Source organism: Anas acuta, chromosome 2 (genome assembly GCF_963932015.1).
Source record: "Anas acuta chromosome 2, bAnaAcu1.1, whole genome shotgun sequence".
In the NCBI taxonomy this organism is placed as follows: domain Eukaryota; kingdom Metazoa; phylum Chordata; class Aves; order Anseriformes; family Anatidae; genus Anas; species Anas acuta.
Window position 1 is genome coordinate 58,053,477 of NC_088980.1, and position 23,888 is coordinate 58,077,364.

Consider the following 23,888-nt stretch of genomic DNA (forward strand, 5'->3'; position numbering starts at 1 on the left):
CCTGCTCCTGTGCCACTAACGGTAGCTGCAGGACAGAAAGGCAAGCAAGGGTCAGAGTTACGCTGGCCGATGAATAGCAAGAGCTATCACCCCCCAGACCACTAAGCAGTGGATTAAACGAAGAGTGCTGTCTTGCTTAAAGCATCTGAAAGATCAGCAGTGGAGGTAGGGCAGGGGCTGCAGGCACGCAGCGCCGCAGCTACCATTCACCTCCAGAAACGCCCAGGTAACACAAGTGCTCTGTTAGCTCAGAGCCTTGTTTGGCTTCTACGAGGCACCAGCCACAGATATCAAAGAAAATGTGCACAGCAGTGAGAAGCTATCTACAGGAGGTTTAAAAAAAAAAAGAAAAACAAAAACAGGAAATGTCTAATTTTTCCAAAGTATGTAAGTAAGGCATCTCTGCTTTGCAACATAAATTACATCCGAGCTCAATTCTTGAAGGACTATTGGATGCTTTCTTAAAGGTCTTTGAGGAGCAAGGTGTTGCCCTACCTACATGAACATTCAGCGTGTAACTCCATAAGGGAAGAAGCCCGATAGATTAACTTAGGCACTGCTTTTCTGATGTGGCTACGAGCAAAGGCAACCAGACCACTGGTGTTAGGGAAAAATTCACGTTGCCACACTCAGTTTTTTTGTTCAGATTTCTTCTTTACTAGTGCTTTTCCTCCCACCCTTACAGCAACACTAATCAGATCCCCGCAGCACTGTTTTTGTTATTAATACTGTTTACCTTTTGTGTGAAGGAGCTGTAACACTAGCACAGAAAATCCTGTTCGCTAGGAAGAGAACATTCCCAGTACATTTGAAATGAAAAGGTCTGTGGCAACACAGAAGGAACAAAAGGGAAAACTAGCTTCAGAGTTTCTGTTCATTATTTTATAGCAAGAAAACTTTTGTCATGGTTTATTATAAAGGAACAGCATAGGAAACCAAATAAATAGTTGAATAGTTAACAGTACGCAATATAATAGTACTAAACTTCAATTACATAAAAATTAAACTTTGGAACAGCAACGATATTAAAGACTTCTTAGAAAACTAGGACTCAGTCCAAGACCCTCAGACTTGTGCATTGCAAAACCCTGTCAACTCTGATGCCTGGTTGGTCCCAGCTTTACCCTCCGAGGGACCGTGTCCACTGAGAACTCTGCCCCATCCACGCAGCTCCCTAATCCCACTCTGCCCCATCATACACATGCAGTTTTTCCAAGCGTCTAAGGGAGAGCGATTGGGAAGCATGAGGTATGAGTTGTGCTTCATTGTTTCAGTTCAGGAAGAAGATTCTGCTTCCTCTGATAGTTACACTGAGCAAGGTTTGCAATTTAGCCTAAGGATGCTTCTTTCTTCCTTAAAGCAGCTGTTAAAGGAACAGAAAGAAGGCAGCAATGACCTCATGCTCCCAGCAAAACCCAAGCTGAGTTCCGGGGGTGGGGGGGGGAAATCAAGGGCTGATTTATCCTAAGTCTGATAACTGTCTGATCTAACACGTTGAAGTCAGTGGAGAGAAGTTCAGTAACTCCAGCAGAGCTCCAGCAGACCCTGTGTCACTTTTTTTGCCCACGCATCAACACTATGCAGACACACTGAGCTGTGCTGTTAGTGCATCTAGCTCAAACAGGAGGGAAAGGGAACAGTCTCTGCTGGTTCTCGAGACTGACTTGCTAGTTCATTTATCACTCTCCAGAGCAGGATTTTACTGTGCTCTCCCAAATAAATAAAATCATCACCACTCTATCTGGAATTGTTCACTGATACAATTTCTTTACCTGTGGGACATATGCATCTCTTGCTAGGGGAACCCAGCTCACTGTCTGGCTATACACCAAATAAGTCTGAGTCTTTGGACTTGATGAAAACAAAGAAATATACACAGAGCGTAGCTTTGAAATCTGTATGTCAAACCAGTCAGATTCTCTCGTACACTTTAAGATCAGCAGATAGCTCCACTGAAGTCAGGAGTGCTAAAAGGTGTTTGAGGAAAACCCAGCATTATGAATTTACTTTGAATGACAAAACGTCTCCTAAAATATACTCCTCTTGACATCTGTCACTGAAACACCTGCTATGTCAACTTCGCCAGAACATTAGAACAATTAACAAAATTGTCTGCTACTCAGAGACAAAAAAAAAAGGAAATAAAAAATGCAAACAAAAATAAGCTTTTATCTTCATTAAATTCATGTCAGCCACTTGAAATCTTGTTTAATCTGTTCCATGAAATTAAAAACTTGGCACATTTTCCTTAGATGCCACCTATCAACATTTCTTTTATCTAGAACATTTACTGCGTATCAGAGATTCCCTTGGCTAAGATATTTTTGTTTAGCAGAAAGCACTTCCTTCCAGTTATAGCTATGAAGCGCCACACAGTTCAGTAAATGAATTCTCCTGGTATTTCTTGCAGCAATGGTTCCTCAAATTTAAATCGTTTGGAAATGGCTTTCTGCTCAGTTGCTTTTTCTTTTTCTGACTGCCTACATTGTCCCAGTGTATACGAAGCCACTACAATTAGTTCTTCCGTCACTATTGATTCATCCTCCTCGGTTTTCTCAGCATCAACAGATTTTTCAGAGGCAGAATCTGCATCTTGCTGGGTGACGTCACTGCTCTCCCCTCCTGCACTCTCATTCCAGGCCCTGGAAATAGGTTCATCACTTTGTTCTAGCCATGGATGTTGAAGACATTCCTCAGCAGTTGCCCGGTCCCTGCAGAGGAAGGAAAGCATTAAAAGGAATGTCCAAGGGAACTTGAAACCTAATGCCTCATGTAAGAGATTCATGCAATTTTTCTCCAAGGATATGACTGTACTAACCCGACAGAACTACTAATTTAAGTGTGTCAGTGATTACTTTTTACCTAAGAAGCCCAACAGCAGTCCAAGATGATGCACATGATGCACTGTTAATATGTAAAATAAAGGAATTCATAGATCCTTAAATATCACAGTTTACTGTATTTCTGAACAACTGTCACAGATTTTCGTTTAAAGTATGAAAGTGATCCCATCCTAACGTTGAAGTATTTCCACAAGAAAGAGAAGACACACAAGAAAAAGCGGACAATTTCAGTGGTTGATACACCACAGGAAAAGTCATGGGAATTGCACAGGAAGCACTTTGTGTTTTGAGAGCTGAAATTTCCAATGTGCCCCCCATCAAGAAAGGCACACTAATGAAGTAGGGAAGAGTAGGGTACTCTAGCAACTCACCCAGACTAGAAGGCGCAACACACCTTAGCTCATTTAAAAGACACCAACAAGGTACAGAAAGCCAGTACACTGTACCACAAGTTATACTTCATTTACAATGTTCTGACATGAATTTCAGGTTTTATTACTAACAGTTGGCCACATTCAGAACATGCAAGTCAGGGGGGAAATGGAGAACTTCTCTTTTCATTTACAAGAAAATAAAAGTACATAAAGAAATATGAATAATCAAAATTCCCTTATACTTTAAAGACGTAAATGCCAGCATGCATCTATATTTAAAACAGATCTGGTCCAACGTATTATTATATACAATTGTCTGTTTTACTTACTCGGGTTTCTTAACCAGCAAAGTTTTGATGAAATCCACAGCAGACTCTGATATGAGGTCAAAGTCTTCTCCAGAGTAACTTACATTCATTTGAGATATATTTAAGAATGTTTCCTGTTTATCATCCCCTAAGAAAGGCGATATCCCTGTTAGCATAACATATGCCAGTACTCCAATGCTCCTAAATTGACAGTAAAAAACAAGAAGTTTATTTTTGTTGTTGTAGTTACGTATATAAACTTTTGAATAAAGTTATAATGATCGTTAATTTGCTCAACTTACCACATATCGGTTGCTGTACTGATTGGGTCATAACTCAGTATTTCAGGAGCTATTTGGGGGAAAAAGCATATTTTTTTTTTCATATGCAGACATGATATTGTAGCTATACAATGCAAAAATAGGCATGTGGTTAAATTTAATATAAGCCACTTGAATCATGATAGTCTTTGGAAATGGATGTTTCTACTCAAGTTATTACAACAATTACAGTGTTCGTTAGTTTTAAGTTAAAAAAAACTTTGCTTTTTATTGCTATATTCAGAAGCAAGGCCAGTCTTTTTACTAATAGAGGAAACTATAGAAACTTTATTGAAAAATAATTTCAATATCCAGCATTCCATATTCCATCATGAAAACTTGGACCCATAAAGAAAATACTACACAACTTATCAAAGATAATTTCAAGCAGATTTTCAAGGCCTGGAACAATTTATTTATTTTTAAATGGAAGTGATACAAACCTCACCAAGCTAAAATACTGTACTCAGCACGAGCGTATCCCTTTCAACCTCTACTCCAAGTAATGCTTGTTATCACTGCTCAGAATCCTCTAAGCGAGTACTCATGAACACAAGCACACAACTGGCAGTCATTAAACTGGCAATTAAGCTTTTACAGCAGTACCACATCCAAGCAATAACACAATCTTTTGACACCATAACTACACAGCCAGTCTGGCATTCACCAAATTTTGAGAAAATTCCCCATTGCTGAAGTTCCCTCCTCAAGGCTACCTCAATGTTGTGGTAACAACTTACCTACGTATTCTGGAGTTCCCATAATTTCCCTTAGCTCTTCACTGCTCTTCATTATTCTGGAAAGGCCAAAATCTACTATCTTTATGTCTCCCAGAGGAGACTTACTGGTTAGGAGAATGTTTTGCGGCTGAAAAACAAAGCAAGAAGACCTTGATCACCCAAATCTAATACCTATAACACCATAACATTGCATAATTATTTCAGATCATGAGCAACACCAATACATTACATTACATGTACAGCAAACAGGATTTTTTTTAAAGTTATTATTATTTTTAACTGAGGGTGAGCTTGAAGAGACACATAGGCTCAAAGCAGTAGCAGGATTTCCTGTTTATAACCGCAAACCAAGCACCTACCTTTCTTAGCTTAGAGCTCACACAAGAGACATGCCAGTAAGCTACCATTTAACAATAGGACATAAAGATCTCCACATTTGGTCTGTTAGCCCCTTCAGACAGACCACCTTTCTCTCCCCACCCAGCTCCAACTTCTCTCCTTGCTTCCTTCCAACAGATGGTGTAAAATACTTCTCATAGGAGGGTGTCCAAAACCAACCAATCATTTAAAAAACCTGAACACACGAAACTATTTTGACTACACCTGTTTAAAGAAAGTCTGTTGCAATTGACCTCAATCTTGTTCAAAGTACAAACAATTGGATTACAGAATACTAACTGAAGAACAGTTAAAAAAAATAGGGCAGCCTGAAAAACAGGTTTTAAGAGCATCACCTTTGGATAAACTTGTTTGCTCTGACGTCACTAGATCTTGGCTGTCGTCCTTCAGAACAAACGTTGTGATCATTCAGAAGTTCCCTACCTTCTATCTTGAATGGTAGCTCAGTTTAAAAAAAAAAAAAAAAAAAACTCTGAAAATGAACCTGAGATGACAGGTGTTAGATTTTTGCAACTGAAGCATATCCTTGCCAAGAAAGTCCATGTCTCCCGGCCTGAGAACTTGCATCGCCATGTATTAGGGGTGGCTGAAAAGGGAGGAGAGCAAAAGAACCACCACTGCGGGGTCGTCCCAGCTGGATTACCACCACCATTTGTACTTCTATTCCCTCAGTCGCTCTCTCTTTATTCCCATGTTGATCACAAAGGCATGTTTTCACCCTGATACCCCTCCTCTTGAAAAGAGGAATAAAACTGTACAAGAACATTTTGAGATCTCGAGCCAGATCTTCCTGCTGCAAGACCTGAACATAGTCCAGTTCTTTAATTCCCACAAAGTTTAGCCACAGTATTTAAAACGAACTCCATGATGTTATCTATCTATTTGCTGTTTGTGAATGTAAGTATTTAAAGCAGCTTATTTTTTGCTTACAAATTGGGATCTGGTGGCCATACAAAGCCACCAGCTTTCGGAGCTGCACGTTACCATATGCTTTATAGTTCACATTTGTTATTTTGTATTTGTATTAGAAAAGCAAACATCCCCAAAAGCTGACCATGCCTCCCTAATTAACTTCTCAGATGTTCTTCCCAGTGGGAAATTTAGTTACTTTCTGAAGAGATAAAGAGAAAGCACAAGAAAAGCATTTGTTCTCTGTATTTAAATGAGGAAAAGTTTAATGGCAACATTTCTTGAAAGCCTTAAGCCTTTTTTAATAATTAATAAGCCTTTTATAATATTTTAGTAGATAACTTAGTTGACAGAAGTTTTTAATCAACTGTTTTTTACATGCTTACTGAGAGAGAACTGTCTCTAGTACAAATTGAGTCATAACCCTAGGAATAGCAGTCATTTTCTTATTCTAAGGAATTACTATGGGGTTAAAATAAAGTGACAGTCCAAACACCAGCATGAAACCTTGAAGAAGCTGTAGCTTTGGATTTACCCTTACTGTCAGCCTGACACAGTCACTCTAAAGCTTTAATAAAAGGAAGATGATTTTCCTGTATCTGTAGAGCTGATTTCCTTCTGGTTCTGCACGGCTGTAATTAATATATCTACGTTTGCTATGTGTTGATTTGTCTGCAAAGACCAGAGATGCCCAAGCCAGAGGCTCTCCTGCCAGCCATTTTGAAATGGGCCTTTCACTCTTGCCAACTAGCGTTAATGAAATGTCTGAAAAAAATGTAATACGCCAACATTTAAAAATCTTCTCTGCTGCAGAGACTGAAAGGTTCCAGTTTAGATCATTGTATGATGCATACTGAACAAAAACATATGAAAAGTCTGACTATACGGACCTCTGAATGGATGTACACAATGAGATTGGCACATGGACAGAGAGCACATGACATAGCCATGTGAGTCTAGCCCAATGTCACGTTAGCACTGAATTAGCTTTCCTGATGCTCTGAACTTCAGTACAAGGGCCAAAATAAGACAATATATACAAAGAGCTGTTCTCATCTAGCAACTTATCAATTATCTGTGCGACTTTCAGAAAAAGTGTACTTAGTAAAGGAGACACCCTATAACCCTACACCTTGCAAGCAGGTTTTGAAATCTTGTAAACTGATGCTATAATGGCAAAATCCATACATTGCACATTTCTCAGTATTCCAGAGGTCTCTGTGAGCCTTTGGCCCTAATATTTCTTGTGACTTTAATTGGTTTCCAGAAGAGTATGACTAAGAATTCATAATAATGATCATCTTTTTAAACTAATCAATGTCTCACCTTTAATATTAATGAAGCTAGGCATCTGATTTTACAATACTGTAAAATAAATAAATAAATAAAATCTGATCCCTAGACGACAAAACAGGAATTATCCAAGGAATAATAGGGTAGAAACAGGAAAAACAGTCTAGCTGGAATGCCCTGGCTAGGTTGTGTAAAAATACTAAAGCAATCGCATATGTTTGCACTAAGAAAAAGTTTAAGGACTCAAATATATTTAAGTAGAACAGAATTTGCTTGGGGATCAGCTGTTTTTTTTTGGTCAACGTGTTAAAAACAAACAAACAAAAAAACAACAACAACAAAAACACAGCAACAGTGGCTAAAGAATAGAGTTATTAGAGTGGCACTGCACTTATTCCATAAGGTAATCAATACAAGTCCCATAAATTGAGAAGTAAGGCTATAATCAGGAGAGGTTCCATAGATCCTGGATACTCTATACCTGCCAAAAACCAAATAGCTGTGCCCTTATTGTTACAGAAATTTGAACTCCAAATTCAAGTGTTCTTTTGACTTATGAAGTTAGTATTTCTAACCCTTCTTAGTCTTGTGGGTGTTCCTTTAAATAAGAAATACTACACTTCTATTAATGCTATACTTACGTATAATAAATCTTCAATCTTAATCCATCTGGAAGACTCAGATGAGAAAGCTAATCTGTAATGTTTCTGTAACAGTCCCCTTCCTTCTTTAATAATTGCATTAGTTCACTTTCTGAATATTGGTGTAAAGTGACACCCAAACCAATTTCAAATAATGATTTTGCTAGTTGTCCTCACTGTACACTACATCTTGAGAACAACAGAAAGGGGACAAGGTGCGTGTTGAATAGCCCTAGTATTACAGACCAGAGGAGAGTGCTGCTTGGGGCAGTCGTTCTCCCAGGGTCCAGGGCAGCGCAGAGCTCTACCCATCTCCATTGCAGACAGGCAGCAGCTAGTCCTTCCTCAACTACCCCAACTTTTTTATTATTATTATTATTATTTTAAGTTCTCTTCTATTCCTAAACTCCTTTAAACTTTACCAAACTCCAATCCAAGTTCAAGTCAAACAGCCGATGAAAAGAGGAAGCTTCTCTTATTCCACAGCTTTTATGTGCTATTAAGAGGAGATGAAAGACTCCCAACTACAATCTACACCCTGCAAATTAAACAGGATCAACACAATACTGAGAGTAAATTAAACATCACTCAACAGTAGCATTGTATTTGCTCTTTCTCCAAGTCAAAAGTGGATTACGTTATTGTATTTTGCTATTAAAAACACACCAGGTTTCAACAATCTTTCACAAGAAACACACTTTTGGAAAGATAATTGTGTGGCAACACCAAAAATACCCCACACCAAAATACCCCGTATTTTTCCTGCCATAGTCAGCACTGCAGTGTACTTTCACTATTAAGTACTGCAGTAAAATAAAGAACAATGCATTTCAGATCAGATACCCAGCTGGTCGGGGCTGAAGGAACACCACAGCTTTAACTCCAGAAATCAATATATACAAAAGACGTGTTTTAATTTTACATAAAGTTTGCTTCAAGGAAATTCAATGGAAATATTTTTGGCTAGCATAGCATATATACAGGCAAAATAGAGACACTAAGTATCTTGTATAAGCATACTGGAGCTTTAGTCCTTTTGATCACTTATTACTAGATAGGAATTTTTCATTAAGTATTAGTACAGTTATTTGATGTGTGACTAAATCAATGGGCTACAGAAAGTTTTAAAGGATTCCAGAGGTGATTTAAATAAATGGTTAGAAAAATAGCCAGGTGAGATGTTTGTGTGCAAATATTACTCATTCTTTACTTTAGCTAAGGCATGGTTCATGATTTGCTGTTGTATATAAGTATGTATAGCTTGATACTGGAATCTACTGGGAGCTTTGTACTACTGCCAAAAGGCAGCGAAGTATAAACAAGGAACTCAGCAACAGAAGAAACATGTAGTGCCTTACTGCATGCTTAGGAATTATAGGAGAATTAGGCCTGTAAGAAGAATTACAAAATTTTAATGCAAGTTGCTTTTAATACTATCTTGCTTAGAAAACTAATTCAACCTCAAAATGAGATAAAATTGCCAAATTGTCATGTTTGCCAAGTGTTTGGTAGTAAATGACAAACCTGTAAATTAAGTTATACAGCATTTTTTTCTGAAAACTACTGAATTGCTATAAACATATTTAACAAATTAGCATGCTGTTTATTAGTCCTCTATGAACACTTTATTCTGAAATGTTACATATTATATTACCAGTGTCTCTGCCACGCTTCTGCTTCATTAAAACTCAAGTCAACACAAAACACAGCCCTATTCTTAAAGGGCTAAATAATACTCAGACATTTTTATTGCACTGTCAGAATGAGTCAGGCCTTATCCAAAGCACACATTCCCAAATTAAGGTACAATGCAAATCCACATTTCACTCAAATTTTGTATTTGATATAATCATAAAAGCTCCCTAAAAGACTTGCAAACCTAGTGCCTAATACTAAGACCCAAAAGTTTATCATTTGAGGAATATCTAGGAATGTGTGTTAATTATGTTAGCATTAGTATGATACATGCCCAGCAAGGAAGCCAGCACTTAAAAAAAAAAAAATAGGAAAAATACAGCAACACTCTTACCTTTAGGTCAAGATGAACTACATTGTTTCTGTGCAAGAATGAAACTCCTTCCAGGATCTGCTTCATAAGTCGCTTGACGTCTTTTTCTTTGAAGGCTTCTTCCCTTTCAGCAACACACTGGTCAAAAATTTCACCTCCAGCAGCGCTATGGAACAGCACGAATGTTACTATTTCAAAGACTAAGCTATAGTTCCTATTTCGCTCTACTTGCACCATTTTATTCAGCATAATAAAGATCAGCAGGCGGCATTATCCAGTAGGGGTATTTTCAGTTATTAAACGTTTGGCAAGCTCTAGCAACCTAGGAAGACTTGTGTGCAGTACGGCAGCTTTGAAGAGAAGCAGAGATCTCATTCATTTAGGTTAGACAACACAAATACTACAGAAACTCTTGGGCCTATTTTGGAAACATTAGTGACTGTGCTTTGAGATGAATGCTACATTTGTTTAAGGGCAGCATTTAACATAAAAGATGTGCCTTTTGTCATTTTTACTAAGCTACATGGAAATTTGGCCAAAGTAAGCCTTTGTAAACACAAAGTAAAATAGCCCCACCCTCAATCCTCCTCCAAAGACTTTGCACACACTCAAAAAAGACTAAATGTAAAGTTTATAGTTTGTGAAGTCTCTGGGGTGCAGGGATGCTTTAAGTTTCTGAGCAGCTTTCATCTAAAAATACTTCTGAAAATTTTAGCTCTCAGAGCTTGATTCCTTATCTTTTGTTTATGCATTTAAATAAAAAACAAGTCAAAGGAAAAATATGAAAACAACTACAGATGAATAATACCACGATTTTAAAGTAGTCCAAAGCCACATGCAGGACCATCTCTGTAAGGCAATGACTCCACAGATGCCTTACAACGTCACCCTGCAGCATCAGCAGTACAACAAGCACAGCAGATGCTCCATCCTCCAACCAGAATGGGCTTATGAACATCAGAACGGGGCCAACTGGTGTATGGATTGCTGGATTACTGCTTAGCAACATACAAATGAAGTTAACTCACACACACTTTGTTTCACATGGGATTCTACAACCACCCCTTAGCGAAAGCTGGTGAATCCCCTGAGCACAGCCTTCTCCAGTCACCCCACACGGTGACGTGCCCAGCCTAGCTCTGCACAAGTGTGAATCTTGGCTGATGCACAACCATCTCATTTGCCTTCGCTTGCTCTTCTCTAAATTTTACTACCGAGGCCATCCAGAAGACAGAGAGGAACATTCAACACAGACCTAATGGCAAGCAAGGCAGTCCTACAAAATGCGAAATCTGGATTATTTTGAGTTTTCAATCAAGTGAGCGTTAATGCTCTGATTCCCCTACAAGCGCATATTCTGGACACCCTTCATCACTTATTTCTTCAGTACACTTTTTAGTTCAAGAAGAAAGGCAGTAATATTTTAGCTTTGGATGGGATTCAGGCAATTTATTCTAACATTCTAAATAAAATTCCTTTTTAAAAGTACTATCGCTTAGAAGTTGGGCAGAACTGAGAAGATGGGCATAGAATATTGTCTACTGTAATTAATAAATTACACATTCTGTTTTAAGAACATCATACTATGCTACTTGGAAGACTGATTTAATTTCTTGTAGCATAAATTATAATGTATACAGTGATAAAATCTACAACTAAAATTACTATATATAATTTTTTATTACAGCAGCAACTCTTTACTATTGGAAAAAAAGCAAGGCAGTACTTCTGTTGCTTAAATTTACAAGTGAAGTTGGAATTATCCCTCCAAACAGCTGTTGTCAATCAGGAATTGCTTTTTTAAAAATAAACACAGCTGAAAATCAGAGAAGGGAGGGGGCCTTATAAGGCCCTATTTTCTGTATGTCTGCTTGGTGGTCATGATAAAACCAAGTTGTGCTCTGAACAAATAGGAACACTGACATAGCCAACATGCTAAGATGTAAGCTACCTGGAGCTTTAATATGACACTTAAAGAATCCTGAATTACACTGCTTAGAAGTCAAGGCAATCAGAGTTGAAGCACAGAACGTCCCTTCATTGAAATCAAAAGACAGCACTAGCAGGACAGAAGAAAACCCTGGATTCAGGTTTTTATTTATTTCTAGAAGGTGTTTAAGTAACCTGTGGTACTTCTGCAGATGCTTCAGTTCATCACCAAATTTAAAAGTGAGACAAACAAATACAGCCCTTAGACATACACACCCACCGTAGACAAATATACTTAGCTTTACAAAGGACTTGCACATAGAAAAGTGTTTTCAAATGCAATGGTTTTTTTTTTTTGTTTTTTTTTTTGTTTTTTTTTTCCTTCTTCTTCTTTAAATCAACTGCTCTATTTAGGATGTAGACAGAGCAACTCCTTCCAGGCAATTCACTCCATCCCAGAATTGCCACATTCAAATAAATAATTAGTGACCCTTCAGAAGAGCACAGAGAAATTTGTTACTGCAAGACTGTTTTGCGTATTGCTGCTGTGGAGTGCGCCGAGCTGACTCCCTGAAGCAAAGCAGTCAGCTGACTGTGAGCCAGCTCAGTCACAAGTGGTTGGAAGTACAACGTCAAACCGAACTCCAAGAAGATCCTTCCTGCACATCCATGCCAAATTTTGCCAAGCTACTTAAAAATATTTTCAACTCTGATGTTTTATATTCCCCAACTACACTTCAGGGAAAAACAAAACAAAACAAAAAACACACAGAAGGGATTAAAATACCTGTTAGGAAAGTATTCTGGGCATGTCAGTGCTATGATTTCAGTATCCATGCAGACCAAGAGTTCTCTTGTGTTTAGAATTTATCCATTTTTCCTTCAAGAGCCAATCTTCAATTAAGTTGACACTTTTCTAAAAATTGCTGTGAAATAACTTGCTTTGTTGGGTAACCCCACCCACCTCTACAGAAAAATTTCACAGGAGATAAAAGCAAGGCATTGCCTTTAGGACAACAACATCTTTAGAACAAGTCACCTTAATGTGAAACAAATGGAAAAGGCCATATTTAGGGGCATAGCTTTCAGAAATTCAGTGTTGTCTAGAATGCGTTATTTTTCTAATACACAGAGGTGTGAGATGCATGAATTCTTTCCAACCTAGAAGTTGCAGCAACCCGTATTCCTTAGGAATTACCGTATTTATGACCGTACTGCTGTACTACTGGCTTCTCCATAGATTCAAGTGAAATCCAAGTGCTGTTCATCAGTGAAAGCATGCTGACACTTTGTTACTGTTTATCAGTATAAACAAGCTCAAAATCAGTTGAAAGTCTGGAGCATTAATCATGGTTACAATCACGTTGACTTTAAATTTGGTGGAGACTGCTTATCTTCCTCTGTATATCTTAATGCACTGCACAAAATTCAACATCCTACTTTTTTTCAAGTGCACTTACGATACATTAAGAGTTAGAGCATATCATTGGAGAAAAGGCTGAACAAAGCCATTTCAGGGCATCCAAAAAATTCAAATCCCCCTAACTATAATGGGTCAGGAACTGGGACAGTCTTCCATAAGCCTCAGCAGCACAAATCCTCGGAACACAGATTCAGATAACAAGTCTTTTGAATACTCTTGATGTCAAATCCGAGTGAGACCATAAGCAGCCTGCAAGGATCAAAAATTCACTTATGCTCTGTCAAAAGCCTCTCTTGAAAGTGTTCCAAGTGTTACCCTTGGAACAGAACTGGAAACTCATTTGTTTTCTGTACACACAGCTTATATTGCAGGGACATCCCACCAAGGTGGCTGTCACAAGACCACATATTCGTGCTCACTGCTAGCGACATTCACAGCCTCCTTTCCTCAGCGAGGCATACACCACTAGGCAGCAAGCATGCAAGCCAATTCACTGCGAATTTTTCAAGTGTAAGGCTACCACTGCACGCCAATGAGCCCAGAGACAGAGGGAACTAAGTCTCCATCTGATGAGAGAACACACGGGCAGGAAGCATTCGTAGGCATTAAGTTGCAGAGGCTTTGCTTTTAAGCTCCTGGTTGCCAGCCAACTGCAACCTCGTGTCCCCCTGCCCCAACCTTTCTGACTGGGGACCCTAAGGGCTGAGATGCAGGGCGTGAGGTAACCAACTCAGTTGGAGGAGCTTTCCCCTAAAACTTTACCGAGGCTCCCACCTTGATCTGATTGCCATCTCTCATACCTGCGTTAAACGCTCTAACAGACGGTGTGCAGACACCGGAGTAGTGCAATTATCCCGACAGCACAGGAAGGAACGTTCTCCGGGTCCAAATAGCTAGAGGTGGAAAAAGTACTTCATGCAGCGTATCAAATAAACCCCAACCACCTCCTCAAGACAGCAAAGACAACTTTTTTTCTTTCTTAAACCTTGCATAACAGAAGTCTATATATACACACACAAGACCCTGGGAGGTAACTATTCAATTCACAGGCTCCTTACTACACATAATGGCCTAGATTTTGAAGTTACACAAAGATGTTTCTCCAAAATCTGACCCACTGCTTGCAATATCCTCTACTCCTTCCACAAACGTATAAACAAAGTGATGACCGCTTCAAGACGCCAGTTCTGAAGCACCAGATGCACTGTTGCTCTTTCTTTCAAAAGAAATCAGAAACAGTCAGGCAGGTTGTGTATAAATGTTGAGCCCAGTAGCTACATTAAAAGGAAGAAAGCAATTTTGAAATCTGAATGTGTCAGGTTTTCCCCAGACACTAAGTGTTTTTCAGTAAACATTTTTATTCGTTCAGTTTTGACTGAAATACAGAAACAAGACTGTTAATTCCAGAGTAATTCTAGACCTTCCATACTGTCCCTTAAGACGAGCTCTTAAACCCTCTGCTGCTTGTTGGCAAAAAGCCTCAGCAAGTCAGTGTTGTTAGTGTGGATGCAGATACAGCCTTACCAACCTGTTGCCGTTAAAGCCAACACTAATGCCTTTCTGCTTGCCATTGCTCAGAGCTTGTATGAACACTTAGCAGCCAATTTTAAGTTTGCTTTCTGTCAAAACTGATCGTGCTTTAAAGACAACCCTCATATGATTTTAATATTTCTTCTCATGAAGGCAGAGCAGTAGCACCCCACCCCCCTTACGACAGATCCTACATCAAGAGAAGAACTTCAAAACCTTAGCAGATAAAGTTAGTGGGCAACGATTAAGTATTTATTTTTCTGCTTTCCATGATAAAGATCTGCCACGCAGACCATCAAGCTTAATAGAAACTGAAATGCCCTAGAGAAGCTTACAGTCCAGATATGCTCTTTAATCCTCTGCATACAGAATGTCAGAAATTTACTAACATTCATACCTGTTTTGTTGCAACATGCCTCTGGAACATGCTGACATTAAAGAAGCATCCAGACATATTTGCTGAAGTCAGTGAAAGAGCGTTTTTGTAATTTACAGCTCCAACACACAGCTATTTATCTGTAACAAGGTGTGACTGATGCATATAAAAACAATAATGTTGCTAAATATGGAACAACCTGGTTACTAGTTAATTCTTTGGATTAAAAATGTTTTGTAATTTTAACAGAACCAAGTTCTAAAGGAAAACTAGCAATCTGCATTAGGATTAGTGCAAGAAACATTGCTCATCCCAAGCTGTCAATTCTATATACCTACACAATCCAGAAATTTATACTGCTTTCTAATTAGATCTGTGTTACTAGTGTCTAGAACATGTATTTTTTCATCTCCAGTAACTGCAGAGGCTCTGTCACACTTTTGCATTATAACAAATACTTGAACAACTCATAATAAATCCCTAATACCATAACTGCACAATGAAGCTGGAAAAAATGTATTCTAGAAGGAAGCTTGCCTTAGCAGACAGTCTCATTCCATGTCACTGAAGTGCAAAGATAAAGTTTCTTTTGACTTCTGAACACCATCAGATTTGGGCACAAGATTTTTCACCATTCATTTCTGTCATCAAGGAAGGAAACAGCTGTACAAACTAGATTGACTTCAGCAGACCAGTCAAGTCACTTCTGAACCATCAAGCCTCACTGTTCCTCTGCTAGTTATTTTAGAGACATAGAGCTTTCACAGGATCTTAACTGAGTTCAACACCAACAAGCATTTAGCTACCTCTCAGAACCTAGATGACAAAAAACAAAGTCTCTGGGTAGCAGATAAACTTTCACAGCTGTAAAAAAAGACAAAAATCTCTTCTGGACAAACTCAAAGCAGGGGAAACAAAAGGCAAGTGTAGAGTCACACGTTAAATGCCACTGATCTGGGTGAATGTGAAATATGAAACTATTCTAGGTCTGAATCCTTGTACTCTCTTGCAAGTCTGATTTTCTCCAAGACGACACTGGAGCACTATGTTTGACATATGTCTTGACTGTCTGCTCAACAGGTCTTTAACCTCTTGACAAGTGCTCTTGTCTTTTGCCAGTGCATGGAAGACAAGTTTTTGTCTGTATCACATTAAGAAGATGCAGCTAGCCAGACAGCATGACTGAACAAACTAGTCTGCAAGCACTGAGTAGGGGAGAGCTTGCGGTCCTAAACTTACATGCTTCCTGAAAGATCTGCTGTTTGGAAAACTTAATAGTTTAACCAGAGAGAGCAGCCAAGAGAAGGAAAGTTTCAACACTAAATTCCCTAGTGTTAACTGTGATAGGATACCTATAAGTAAACTGCTCCAAATGCTAGCTCTGAATTAATGCATGAGGTTCATGAAGAGATGTATCAAGCTGAGAAAAATGAGTACAAGTCCTGGTATTTGTCAGTTGTCGTCAAACGATTCCCCATCCCAAATTAACTTCAAAGTTCAAAACCAAAAGAAACAGATTTCACTTCATCTTTGTCACTGCCAGCAACAAACTTCAGTACTTTCAGATACTCATTGCTTCTTTCACAAGCAGAGACTCTGAACAGTTCATATTTTGCTTTTTTTTTTTTTTAAACTATAGAAATTATGTTTCACCTTTGAAATACCCTGCATAATTGGAGAAATGTATTATAATGTGCTATAGTTAAAAGACTGCACATAACTTCCTGTAGTACTGATTTTCTCCACAATTATTTTTTAATTCAAGCAGATAGCAGGCAAACAATAAAATTGTTTTGCATATTATTCATAGACACACAAGATTTTTACATTATTAGCTTTAAGCAAATACTGCAGAAGGTTATTCAGGAATTATCATTAGTACTTACTATTCCAGGACTAAAATCATCTCTGTTGCAGTTTCATAAACTTCATGCAAGTTAATGACCCACGGGTTGCATTGCGCCAGCTCAAGGACTGCAATTTCATGGATTATTTCCATCCGACAGTCTTGACCCTTTCTTCTTTTTCTCATGAATTTCGCCGCAAACTCTTTTTCGGTGTCTTTCTGGATACATTTCTTCACCACTGCAAACTTCCCTCTAAAATTAAAGGAGAATTTTAAGTTAGAAATAAGTCCTTCAGTGAAAACTTTAGTACAATCCTGTTGCTGCTTAACCCTACCAGGCAGCAAAGTGCCACGTCCCAAGTGGGATGGGGATGGGGGAAGAATTGGAAAGGTAAAAGTGTGAGAACTCCTGGGCTGAGACAAAGAAGTTTAGTAGGTAAAACAAAAGCCACGCACAAGCAAAACAAAACCAGGAATTCATTTGCTCCTTCCCATGGGCAGCCAGGCGTTCAGCCACCTCCCAGAAGGCTGGGCTCATCACATGAAACGAGCAGTTTATTGGGAAGACGAGCACCATCACTCCTAGTGTCCCCCCCTTCCTCCTCCTTTACCCCAGTTTATTACAGAGCACGATGCTGTGTAGTGTGGGACACCCCTTTGGCCAGTTTGGGTCAGCTGTCCTGGGTCTGTCCCCTCCCAGCTCCTGTGCACCCCCAGCCTGCCCGCTGGCAGGGCAGCACGAGAAGCAGAAAAGTCCTTGGCTCTTTGTAAGCACTGCTCAGCAACAGCTAAAAATACCGGTGTTATCACCACTATTTTCATCAAAAAACCCAAACACAGTACAGTGCGAGATTCTAAAAATAAGGATTTGAAAGTAAACAAAATACTGAAACCCTCAGTTAAGAAACCCAACTTTCAAACAGATAGAAAAAGTGAGCTGTGCTAGTTAGCAAGGTGAAGATACCACAGAATACCTTGAGCTGGAAGGGCCCCACAAGGATTGAGCCCATCTCCTCAATCTTTTAGTAAAAAGGTGCATGAGCAAGCACTTTGTGTTTTCTGCGACTATACTCGAGCAAACTAATTGCCCAGTTATTGTTTTCCCCACTACATCCAAAAAGCAGCAGCCAACAGCTTTATTCAGTGACTGCTCAAGATCCTTCCCTATTTACTAGGGACATTTAAAAAAACGTCACTTTGCATTTCCACCATGTCATGTCTCCAATGACAACAGCTGTAGTTCTGATTGCTTAACAGTTCTCAATCCTTTATCCTCAGTCTCGTTTAAGGAACAGGAAGAGTTTCGAGAAGCACAGAGGCTTGGCCAACATAAGGCACTCCAACAGCAACAAGTGAACACAACACACTGCGCAGCACTGCTTAACCCACATCAGCGGGCATTGTTTCTGACAAAACGCCCAGCAGATGAGCTGCACCACGCCAGCAGCCCAGCTAAAACCACACGGCAGTGCTTACATCAGAAGCCTTCCCCCACAGCATTTTCGACTGAGGTTCCTGCCCTGAACTTCCTTGCAGCAGAGCCCAAAGCCACCTGCTCCACTCAGTCCCGTTTGTACCATCCTGGTTTAGAGTGAAAAGGTCTGTTAATTAATGCATCGTCTAATGCCGTGACAAATCCCCACACTCAGTATAGTGATCTTGCCTGTATGGGAAGAATTTACAAGAAAACTATCTTTATTTGTATGTAAGCATGCTTATAAAGCTGCAGGAATAGCTTGCAGGGTCTTATTCTGCTTCCTTATTACCTTATTGTAGGGTAGCTGAAACCAAAATTGGAGTCCTCATCTGGCCTGGAATACAATTACACGGGTTTTGCCTCTCCTGCGTCCCAGCTGAAGCGTACGGAGTTAACTAACTCCGCTCGTGTCAGACTTCTCACTCTCACAGCTCCTAACCTACTGGCAGCCTGCTTTCCACGAAAAGTGACTGCTGAAAGGAGTTGTGGTCAGCCCGCTTATAATAGAAATTTGTTTCAAAATTGCCCAGTCTAAATTAAGTCAAACAAGCACCCGCAAAGTGGATATTTGCTAGGCAATCTCACTAAAATAATCTAACTTGTGACTACCGAGGCAGCCACAGTTATTCCTCTGGGAATACTATTTTGCATAAGCACACATTATCTGCAGCACCATAATATTAGGATAGATCAGAGCACAGCAGATGTGAAGGCTGACAAACAGTAAGAAAATGCTCTACGTAAGCTTTGTAAATGCGTGAAAATATTACGGGGTTCTGTAGTTGTAGGGAAGGTGTGGTCAAAAGATTGCTCTAAAATGGTTTAAATAATATAGACAGTGTGCCGTGGGAGGAACAGGCACCCAAAGCCTCTGGAAAAGAGGCTAACAAACAGCTACGTGCCTGCTAGAGATGTATCAAAAAGCATGCTGGCAGAAATAACAAATGCGGACAGCATGGGCAGCTTATCAGGAAGCAGAGAAGTGTTCCAAAGATTATATGCTCCCGATCCCCAAAATATTGGGAGGCCAGTGCTTCTTTCAAGTGGAGTTCTAGGAAGCTTGTGATTAGTGTCGTGGCTACAAGCATAAACATCCCTCCAGTATTGCAATCCTAACCACAATTGAGAGCAACCTTCCCCATGTAGCCAGGGAAAAGGCTTTTAAGTTAGTCCAAAGACGTGCATCTGTATGACTCGTGTGCAGCAGAGTTATGCGCTCACCAAAGGTGCTAAAAGCCCTGCTGAGGCTGCGTTTTGGCATGAAACCCAAACACTGCATAGGGGGAAGAGCAGCAGCTATGCCTCCTTGCCACTGAGCCAAAAGCTTTTAATTCCAGCACCAGAAACAGGAGCTTCATAAATTTTAAACCGCTCTGATAGAGCCTTCAAGCAGCTCGGTGTTGTTGGGACCAACATACGGAATCTGGAAGCAAGTGCCTCAATCCTAACGAGCCCGATGTCGCCGATCCCTGTAGAAATGGGACAGCGTTCCCGGTGCGCGAGGCACCGCTGCGTGTGCCACGCGTGTGCTGCTGGGCCAGGCTGGACAGAAGCCTGCGAGGTGACGGGATTAAAAGGATGGGTTACGCAGGGGGCCAGCCGACAAGTGCTAATTCTCAGTTGTTCGGGACTAAGAATCGTGCCCGGCCCCTCGGTGGCTATACCTGTAATTAGAGCCACTGCAGCTGCCGCCTGCAGAACTCACCTTTTCTGAATCCCATCCCAGAAGAGAGCAAACTTGACAAACCTGATATTTATAACCAACAGCACTAATTGCTATGCAGCCTGCTAGATTCACAGCTGAGTCTGTTTCTGAGCAAAGATCCAAAGGCACTGTCCAGTGGACAGTATTAGACCACAGCAATTTAGCTGCATTGAGAGCTAACAAGGAGAACATAGTGTTGAAAGCAGCACAGTTTTGAGAGGAAATGCTTAATGTTCATCTCCAAAGTTAAAAATTGGCTATCAGTTATCGAAACACAACCAAAAATACTGTTAAGGGAGACATGAGTAGGAAACTAGAAGTAGCTCTCAGCTTTCACAAGAGCCTCCATGAGAAATTGTGATTTAAGGTATCACATCCGAGTACAAAGCAGCTCAATGTCACCTTCCCTGATTGCCAGCAGAATTAGCATCATTTCGCCTGGCATACAACAGGGCTTAGAGGAAAAGCCTCAAATCACAAATCAAATGTCAAATCAGATAAACAGGCACATTTATGTCATACCAATTCACTTTGTCACAGGTTCAGGAGAACAGAGAACTAACCTGACTGCAATGCTTATTTTTAAGACGACCTATTAAACACTGTCACTGTTACTAATAAAAGGAGTAACCGCAATTCCTATTTACCTGTTTATTTCACAGATAGCTCAGAAAAAAAATCTGAGATCCATAAAACTATATGCAATTTCTTACAAATTTCATAGCAAACTTTTTCCCCCAGAAGTGTGATTTTCTTTCTAAATTTTTGGAAACCAAAGAGCAAGGGGTGGGGAGATGCCATTTCCGATGCTCACGAGCAACCAGCTCATGCCGATTTCTTCCCAAATGGCGGAACCAACTACCTGCACGCCTTTGCTTTCACCTCCTTTTCCCTGTCTCGGCGTTCCACAAGTGTTTCCCCCTAGCTGTGCAACTGCAAGCGGCCGCTGAGAAGCGCGATAGCATGCGTGCACGTTCTTACTGATGCACAGAACTGTTCCTGAAGGCTACCTCAGAAATATGCACGTTCAGGCCAAAATTTTTTGTAAAAAAAAAAATAAAAAATCAGTACATAGGTTATCTGCACATGAAACCATAGTTAAAAAAAAAAAAGTGTTTCTTGATTATTCTGTTCAGTCTCCCCAGATGATTAGAATAGTTGTTATTCTTAGCTCTGGGTGGAGAATGAGCTTGTCTGTTTTAACAAAAATCTAAGAATGAGGAAAATCAGCTGAATTGCACTTGATGTACGTTTACAGGGATGCACTGCATCCATTTTGCTGGCAGAATATTGCTGGTTTTAGAGCTATCATTTAAGAAGACTCTTGTGGAAAGCAAGGCTTTATGCCTTTCTCCTACTCAGCTCTAGAACCAGGAGTATTTTCTGAACAGAAATTATAGCTACCAGTACGTGCATAGCTTGTTTTAAATTAAAAGAGGAAAAAAAGAGCACAATACTCCAACAGTGAGCTAAAGAATTAATTGTCTAGTAGCATTTTGTGTGCAATTAGGAGATATTTTGTTGATGAAAAGGAGAGAAGTATCCGAATACAATTACACTGGACATTTTAAAGAAGCTCTAGGTAATATAAGCCAGCGATGAAAAATTTTGTTTGAGGCTGTGTTTCTGGAATATGGAGCTTAGACATTCAGACACTCATGCACAGACTTGCAAATATCCTTCAAATCTGTCACCACACACACACACAAAAATATTGCTCCTAATTCTACAGTAAAATTACGGCTTGAGTGTAGATAAGGCGAAAAGTCAGGCAAATTTTTTCCCTGTTGTCAGTAAAGTATACAATACTTCAAATAAACTTATATCAATCTAGCACCAGCTGAAATCATTTAAGAGTCTGAGCTGACTAGAAGTGGCATCCTTAATCAAAAAAAGTTTGATTTCAAACATCACACAACTTGAAATGAAGATTTACCTGGGCGCATTCTGATTCAGGGACAACAAAATTAATTAGGCTCTCAAGACCAGCCCCAAAATTAGTTTATTAAAACATTTCATTAAAAAAACGCCACTTCTATGTCAGCTTAAACATCTCAAACTAATTTTCCTTCCAGAGTTGCCACTATAACCACAATTTCAGCATTCTTCCTCAATCAACCTGTTTATTCTAGCAGCTGTATTTGGGCTTACTTACAAATGCCTGCTCAGCTACTGCACCAGGCAGCGGCCTTCTGAAGCACATAACCCTTACATACTCAAAGCAATTTTTTTCTGCAAACAGAAGCAATGAAGCCTGATTTCCTGCAGTTTTGCACCAGAGTCACCCTTGAGACATCATGACCAGGCTCTTCCCACACCAACACCTCCACAGTCCCCTCCACCATGCCATCAGGGGCCAGCAGCCCCCACACCTCCCTTCCCTCCCCACTTTTTTAGAAGGGCAATGAACAAGGGATGAGGGCAGCAGGTGCCAAGGCTGCTGCCAGCACACACATGCTGGAGGCCAAGGAGCACAGAGACCTGCTGAGTTTGTGCAGCAGCCTTGGGCTCAGCAGCGGTGCTACATCTGCCTTCTCCTCTCCTCCTACTACCTGCTTTCAACACAATTTGTGCCAACTGTGCTATTCTTATTCTCAGTGCCCTGTCTGAAGCTCAGCTCTCACGTTGCTTCCCTGGTTCTGGGAAAAGGGTGGGCAAACACGCAGCATGCAGACTGCTTTTCCTTACCCATTTCCTTAGCAAACGGAGCTACCACAGCAGGATCTAAACACGCTGCGTGCACAAGGGCTGCCTTTTGGCTGAGACAAAACCTGTCACCTCAGGTTGCTAACTGGTCCAAGCCCTCTGTAAAGATAAACCTGCTCAAAAGCAGAGAGACTTACACACTTTAGGAACAGAAAAAGCGATTTCTGCTCAGCACGCATTATCGATAAGACACCCTACACAGAGACAGCTGTGAGGGTCAGCCAGGCTTTCCACCCACCACCTTTAGGTTGCCTAGGCAGCAAGAACTTCTCTTTAGTGGACGCACTAGGGGTGAAGCATCCACTTTCTGAAGTAAAAATGTAGAAAGGAAGCATCTGAAATTGAACTAGGAGACCAAGCGTGCACACTCACAGCCCCTTAGGACAGAGCTGCAGGTGTACCGCACGGCTCTGCCCCGCACCGACCCCGCGGCGGTCTCAGCTCGGTTTTGCCGTGCCTCCCCATTTTCGCCTCCCATCCCCGTCCCGCACACACCTGCCCAGCTCTCGGCCGGGGCTGAGGCGGTACCGCAGGTGGAAGGGCTCGCTGCGGATGGCCGTGCGGATCTCCGACAGCAGCCCGCCCCGGCGGGGCTGCTGCTGCTGCTGCTGCTGCTGCGGGCGGGCACCGCGGCAGCGCCCAGCCTGAGGCGGCGGCGGCGGCGGCGGCCCCCCCGGCTTCTCCTCGGGGCTCATGGCTTCTCCCCGCCGCTCCGACTCCGGCTCCGCTCGGCTCCGGCTCCGCGTCCCGCCCGCCCAAGGGAGCCGAGGGGAGGCGGCCACGGCCGCGGCACCGCCTTCTCAACGCCTCACCTTGGCGGGCGGGGCTGCCGAGCCGCGGCGGTTGGGCAGCGCCGCCTGCCGGGGCCGCCATTAACGGGGGGGGCGGCTGCCTCCTCCCGCTGCTGTGAAACCCCCCTCGGAGGGGCGAGATGTAACTGCTAATAAAGCTGAGAAATGCTGATAAAGATGTGTGTGCGAGTTCTGGGCTGTGTGTGCGAGTTAATGGGTTCCTGCTCACGCGTGCCCTGAGGGGAGAAGCGAAGGGAGCAGGGCGAAGCC

The 23,888-nt window shown here is 41.0% G+C and overlaps 1 protein-coding gene across 2 annotated transcripts; it reads right to left on the reverse strand.

The window, feature by feature from the left end:
- Window positions 1–867: 867 nt before the first annotated feature.
- On the reverse strand, window positions 868–23,594 carry STK17A (serine/threonine kinase 17a). 2 transcript variants are annotated; one of them, XM_068674866.1, is made up of 7 exons: window positions 23,323–23,594; window positions 16,980–17,192; window positions 9,857–10,001; window positions 4,586–4,712; window positions 3,828–3,876; window positions 3,547–3,726; window positions 868–2,711 (listed from the first exon to the last, which is right to left on the reverse strand). In XM_068674866.1, the coding sequence occupies exons 1-7, from the start codon at window positions 23,520–23,522 to the stop codon at window positions 2,378–2,380; spliced, it is 1,248 nt and encodes a 415-aa protein (XP_068530967.1). In that variant the 5' UTR covers window positions 23,523–23,594; the 3' UTR covers window positions 868–2,377. The 2 variants fall into 2 exon arrangements, with proteins under 2 accessions (XP_068530967.1, XP_068530968.1); XM_068674867.1 differs by lacking the exon at window positions 23,323–23,594 and adding an exon at window positions 17,914–17,993.
- Window positions 23,595–23,888: the final 294 nt, after the last annotated feature.

Bases quoted from the DNA above. Each gene is read 5' to 3' on its own strand.
- STK17A (XM_068674866.1), bottom strand. From the start codon at position 23,522: ATGAGCCCCGAGGAGAAGCCGGGGGGGCCGCCGCCGCCGCCGCCGCCT. The intron at 17,193-23,322 runs GTGTGTGCGGGA...CTTTAATTTTAG, and splicing joins CCCGGCCGAGAGCTGGGCAG to AGGGAAGTTTGCAGTGGTGA. The intron at 3,727-3,827 runs GTAAGTTGAGCA...CTGTCAATTTAG, and splicing joins AGTACAGCAACCGATATGTG to GAGCATTGGAGTACTGGCAT.